Source organism: Mus pahari, chromosome 20 (assembly GCF_900095145.1).
Source record: "Mus pahari chromosome 20, PAHARI_EIJ_v1.1, whole genome shotgun sequence".
NCBI lineage: Eukaryota > Metazoa > Chordata > Mammalia > Rodentia > Muridae > Mus > Mus pahari.
Window position 1 is genome coordinate 39,745,131 of NC_034609.1, and position 5,807 is coordinate 39,750,937.

The 5,807-nt window shown below is 47.6% G+C and overlaps 1 protein-coding gene across 1 annotated transcript in view; it reads left to right on the forward strand.

The window, feature by feature from the left end:
- The first annotated feature begins 1,512 nt into the window (after positions 1-1,512).
- Positions 1,513-5,807, forward strand: part of Dynlrb2 (dynein light chain roadblock-type 2) — an 11,879-nt gene continuing 7,584 nt past the window's right edge. The window contains exons 1-2 of the mRNA XM_021220754.2: positions 1,513-1,600; positions 4,047-4,122. Of these exons, the coding sequence (XP_021076413.1) occupies positions 1,598-1,600; positions 4,047-4,122 (79 nt within the window). The 5' untranslated portion in view covers positions 1,513-1,597. The remainder of the gene's footprint in view (positions 1,601-4,046; positions 4,123-5,807) is intronic.

Below are 5,807 nucleotides of genomic sequence, written 5' to 3' on the forward strand. Positions count from 1 at the left end.
AAGCACCTATATACATAAAATAAATAATAAATTTGTCGGGGTGGGGGAAATGGGTTGTAACTGGATAAAGCTTAAGACGCCCTAGCGTACTATAACAGAAAAATCTCGCGAGGAAAATGAACACAAGATATAAAACGTATAGCCCAATTCAATGATTGCCAACAGAGTGCCAAAGCTACATAGAAGAGAAAATAAGATATCAAGGAGAAATTCAAGGTCACGGCATTACTGTGATCCTATAAGAATGGGAGACAGTCAAAGAACAAGAGAGACCCCCTCCTGTTGGGAAGAAAGGCTTCTCGTTTTTTGACAGTTAAGAGCCAGGAAGAGTAAAATATGCCTACGGTTTGGTTTTTCCAAGCGCTTCCAAGTTTTAGTCACTAACACTTTCGGTGGAGTTGAAGGTTATTTAGCAGCGTGAATTTAAAGACAGGGAGAGATGGGAGGTGGTGGATGGGGTGGAAAGAATTCCTAGTACCTAGGATGGGGCAGAGAACATACTGGATTCCTCCAAGGTGCTTTATACAGCCCCACCTTGGATATCCATCGTAGTCCCACCCCAAAGAGAAGGCATCAAAATTAAACCAAGCTACCTCCGAGAAATCACTGGAGGGAAAGATCGGTGAGGAGAAAATGGCTCCCGTTCTCCTCCATTGATTCACTATGCAGAGTCAGACCTAACCGCTGGCTGGAAGTCACTTTGGACACTTCTTCTTTCTCTATGAGCTGTTAGGTTCCCCTGCCAGAGCCTCCCCTGCTGGAATCTTGCTTGCCTCCCATCACAGCTGTGGATACAGGCTTCCTTCCCTCCCTCCCTCCCTCCCTCCCTTCCTCTTTTGCTTTTTCTTACTTTCCCTCCTTCATCCCTCCTTCCCTTCCTTCCCCTCCCTCTCCCCCTTCCCCCCTCCCCCCCCCCCCCCAGTGTGGATCTAACTAGATGCTTCAAGCTCCTGCCTTGATTTCCCACAATGATTGCGACCTGGACTGAACCCTTTCTCCTCCAAGTTGCTCTTTGTCAGGGTGTGTTTTTTAACACAGCAACAGAACAAACCCTTTCTAGATCAGCTCAGCTCTAGTACCAAATACTCAGAGATAAAGTGAAGTCAGTTAGTTTTAGGACATGAGCCCCTTCCCTGCGTGCTACCATATCCACAGTGTATTATTGTTTCCCACATGGAGAGTTCTCACGATGGTATCATTGGTACCCACGTGTGTATCATATATCTCACGTGGGGGCGGTAGAGTGGCTAGCTACACTTGCCTGACTCCGGGAACAAGTGGCGGCCACATCTCCAGAAAGCATGGAAAAGGAGGAAAGTTAAACCCAGGAGAGGCCGTATCCTGCCGCGACCCCATCACCTTGAGGTGCATCGAGAAGGAATGTCCTTGCCTGCCTTCTTTTTGCTAGGCTGCAAAGCAACTTGCCACAGGCAGGGCGGAAGAGCCGGCTTCAAAAACAGCCTGAAGGTTGCGCAGGCGCAGCCCATAGCTTTCAGAAAGCCACTTCCTGCGTGGTTTCCTAGCAACAGGGGAAGCGTTGTTGACATCCACCGAAACTGCAGCTCAGGCTTGAGCTTGGAGCTGTCCCACAGGCGCGATGGTAAATCGGGGTTCTTGTCTAGAAGGGTAGAGGGGGGGAGACCCATGTGCACAGCTGTCCTGGGAGGGCCTCACCATTTGCAGGTTGACAGCTGGAAGGGACGCTATTGAAAATCGGGAGGTGCTGAGACGCATCCGGGAGCCAGGAAAGTTTGCAAAGAGCAGCAACAGCAGTGGAGAAAGAAAGAAAGATCCCAGGTTGAGAAAGAAGGAGACCGACCGGGAGAACAAGAAAATGGGAAGGGGACTGGGAGATGAGCAAGAGACAAAGAGGGAAGAAAGGAAAACCAGGAGGGAGGGGCGAGGAGTGGAGAGGGAATGGGGGTAGGGGTAGGATGCCTCGCCTGCACAGAAAAGGAAGGAGAGGGAAGAGAAAAAAAGTAAAGGGAAAATGAAAGAGAAGAGAGAAGAAGGGGATGGGAGAGAGAGAAGTGAAGGGAAAGGGGTAGAGAAAAAGGAAAGGGAGAGGAGGGGGAGGGGAGGCGAAAGAAGGGGAGGGGAAGAGAGGCACAGGGGGGTGGCCTGGGACACCGGAGGTTGCAATAGGGGTCTGGGAGTCAGAAGAGAACCACCTTGGGGGAGAGGAAAGGTAAGTGAGGAGCAGAGAGAGGAGAGGAGCGGTGGAGGAGGGGAAGAGAAGGGCCGTGACTTTGAGGAGCTGTACACTCTCCTAAGGCTATCGGAACGCTGCTAGTTTGTGGATATCCTGTTCCAGATACAAGGAGACCAAGAAATGCCAAGTGTCAGAGAGATGCCCCAAGGAAAAAAAAAATGTCGACATTTACTGGGGTTTGGGTTTTCTTGGTTGGTTGGTTGAGTTTTGTGTTTGTGTGTTTGGTGTTTGCTTTGGTTTTGGTTTTGGTTTTTGTCCCAGGCTGTGTATGAGACAAAAACAAGTTCCTGGCGCTATCAGATTCTTGCTATTACTGTCACTGGCAATGTCTCCTTTTCCTTTCCAGAGGACACCTCAGGTTCAGAGCTTTCGTGTCACTGGAATGTAAAAAAAAAAAAAAAAAAAAATATGCTCTCTTCCTTTGTTTTCCCGGTCCTCTTTATTGGTGACAGGGAACCCATTTGTAACCTGGGGTAGCCTCCGCAGATGCATTGCTCCAAGTTTTGGGCCGTGGTGTAGTTTAAAGAACAAGCTAACTTAAATGGTAATAGTGTCCACCGTGAGGAAAGCCACTAACCCAGCATGACACTTCCTCAAATGCAGAAGACACCTGCCCTGGTGGTGGGAAAGCCGAGGAAAGTGTTCGCTCCCCTCTACGTTGGGTGTGGAAGAAAGGTTGTCTCTGACTGAAGTGCTCACCTGGGAGATGTTGGGAAAGAAAATGAGTGAATAGATTCTCGTCACAAAAATGCCTGGCTAAGTGGAGCACGGTAATGCCTGTCTGGAGTCCCAGCACTCAGGAGGCTGAGGCAGGAGGATTGCTGCAAGTTCAAGACCAGACTGAGCTATATACTGTGAAATCCTATCTCAAAAAAAAAAAAAATCCAAAAAAAAAATTATATATAAGGCTGGGGAGAGAGCTCATTGGTTAAAAGCATTAGGTCCAAGCCCCAGCACCCCTGATACCTCACAACTGTCTGTAACTTTATGTCTAAGTGATCTGTCGCCCTCTTCTGGCCTCCACTGGCCCTACACATGCACACGGTGCTCAGACATACTTGCAGACAAGCATCCATACCTATAAAACAATAAACTATATTTTGACAAGAAATGTAAATAGTCACAATGTACTGTTGGGAATAAGACAGCACAGGGAGCGGGGTGGTTTTAGTCACAGTCAGCTCAAAAAGGTAAGCCTAAAGCCCAGATGTGAGTCCCAAACGCAGACATCCACAGCCGAACAGCCAGGTTAAACCAAGACACAACCAGGGGACTCGAGCATCCTGCAATATAATGCTTGCGTAGAATGCCCTTTGTAAGTTTGGTCACTGTAATGAACCCCCAATGGGGGTAACAGAAGTAACTAAGGAGTCTCAGAAAGGGCAGCTTTGGGCACTCTCAGAGGATATAGTGATGACCTATAAATATTTAAAAGCCATGACATACAAAAGGAGTGTTTTATAAGTATGGAAATGGGAGCTTCTGGATGATGACCCATGGTAGCTTTCTGGGCAGTGTAAAAGCAAACAAATAAATAAACACTGCCCTTCTAGCAAGTAAGAACACATAAGCTTTGAGGATCCCTTGTGAGGCTCTCAATGTCTTCATAGGGGCTGAAGCCTGGCAATCTATCTAGGGCACATGCAAGCCGGGGCTTCGTACACAGTCCCCATAAGAGACCTAACAGTTCCAAGCTTACCTTTTAAACCCCGAGCGTATCGTCTCCATCTCTCAGTTAAAGAAATAGGGGACCAGGTATGTGCCTAGATAGTCGCTGAAGAGTGGATGTAACCATGGATACCCTTCCAGTTAATGTGTCCCCGATCTCTTGCAGACAGAAGTGGAGGAAACCCTCAAGAGAATCCAGAGCCACAAAGGGGTCATTGGAACGATGGTGGTCAATGCGGAAGGTAACTCTTGCCCTGGCTGACCGGGCTCCCCACACAGAGGCGGTCCATTTATTTTGTCCAGAGTAAAGACATTTACATCAGATTCTAAACTTAAAACCATGTTCTGCCTGTGCCAGCTTTAGCAGTTGGTTATTCATCAGACATCTATTGCATACCTACCGTGTACCAATCATTTATCTAAGAGCCAGGGCCACGCAGACATTATCTACGATACCTACACACACACACACACACACACACACACACACACACACACAAAGAAAACACTACACAACATCTTCTTCGGAAACTCTGGTAATTAACATCACTTTGGGAGGGCCAGCAAAGCTCTCCTGTTGAAGAGAAGGGGAAATTACATGATTGGTAGTTTGGTTTCGGCCTAAGGTTATAAAGGCCATAGTACAGAGCTTCAACCTTCAGTGGGTAAAGGTGCTTGCAGATAAGCTGATAAGCCCGAAGACCTGAGTTGTATCCCCAGCAGCCAAGTGCTGGAAAGAGATATCTGGATAACTGACTCCAACAACTTGTCCTGACTTCCACATATGAATATGTACAGGTGTGCATGCACACAGGCACTCAAGCATCTCTCTCCTCCCTGTCTGTCTCTCTCTCTCCCTCCCACTCTCCCCTCCTACTCAAAGTAGGAGAAGGCACAGCATTCACTCGGCCGACTTGTTGCTCCGTGCTCTGCCGCAGTGGTAACCTCTTAAAGGTTCCTGCTCATCCCTGTGCTAATTTGGGCATCTATAAGAGTGAGAGGTGCCAAAAATTCCCAGGCATCCTTTGAAGCAAGAGTAGCCACTTGGCATAGTTCATAGTGCAACCACAGAACTGGCAGATCCCCAGCTCCGTAGTGTGGCGCAATCAGTTAGTAAACGCTCCTCACGCAACTACCAGCTAAGAGACTGCTGGAATTCTGCACTCCTTCCTTGTCGTTAAGGATGGAAAAGTAACCCCAGTTCCTAGTGGCTGTGGCAGTTAGATGAGGAGACTGTCAAGTGCCCAGTGTAATAGCCAACACTTAATAGGACTCTAGTTAAAGACTGTCTGAGAACTTTGATGTATTTAGTTGGGACTTGCAGAGAAAACATTTAACTTGTTCTATAAAATAAAGAATCCTGCCAAATGCAAGTAGTGATGGGGTCTATGCCTGAGGAAGGAGGGAGAAAGGGTTAGGATTGTCTATACAAAAAGTGAAAAGCTGGACCACATATTTCCAAGAAGTGGTGTACCGGTGGTTAAAGGGGTTCTGTTTCCAAGTATTTGTTCCATGGTCTCACACTCTTAAGTGAGGTGCCTGTGTGATTTAGCCGAGGTACCTTGTAAATTTCCTTTAGCCTTGACAAGTATTAGGGGGTGTGACTTTGTTTGAGTAGGTGTGTCACTGTGGGCGTGGCTTTAAGACTGTTGTATTAGCTATTTGGTATTAGCTATTTGTATTAGTCTTCTAGCAGCCTTCAGATGAAGAGGTAGAACTCTCAGCTCCTCCAGCACCACGCCTGCCTGGATGCTGCCATGCTCCCTCCCTCCTTGATGATAATGGACTGAACCTCTGAACCTGTAAGCCAGCCCCACTTAGATGCTGTCCTTATAAGGGTTGCCTTGGCCATGATGTTGGTTCTCATCCGTAAAACCCCCACTAAGAAAGTATGTGTAACATCTGGGATAGCAGTAGGTGTAACATC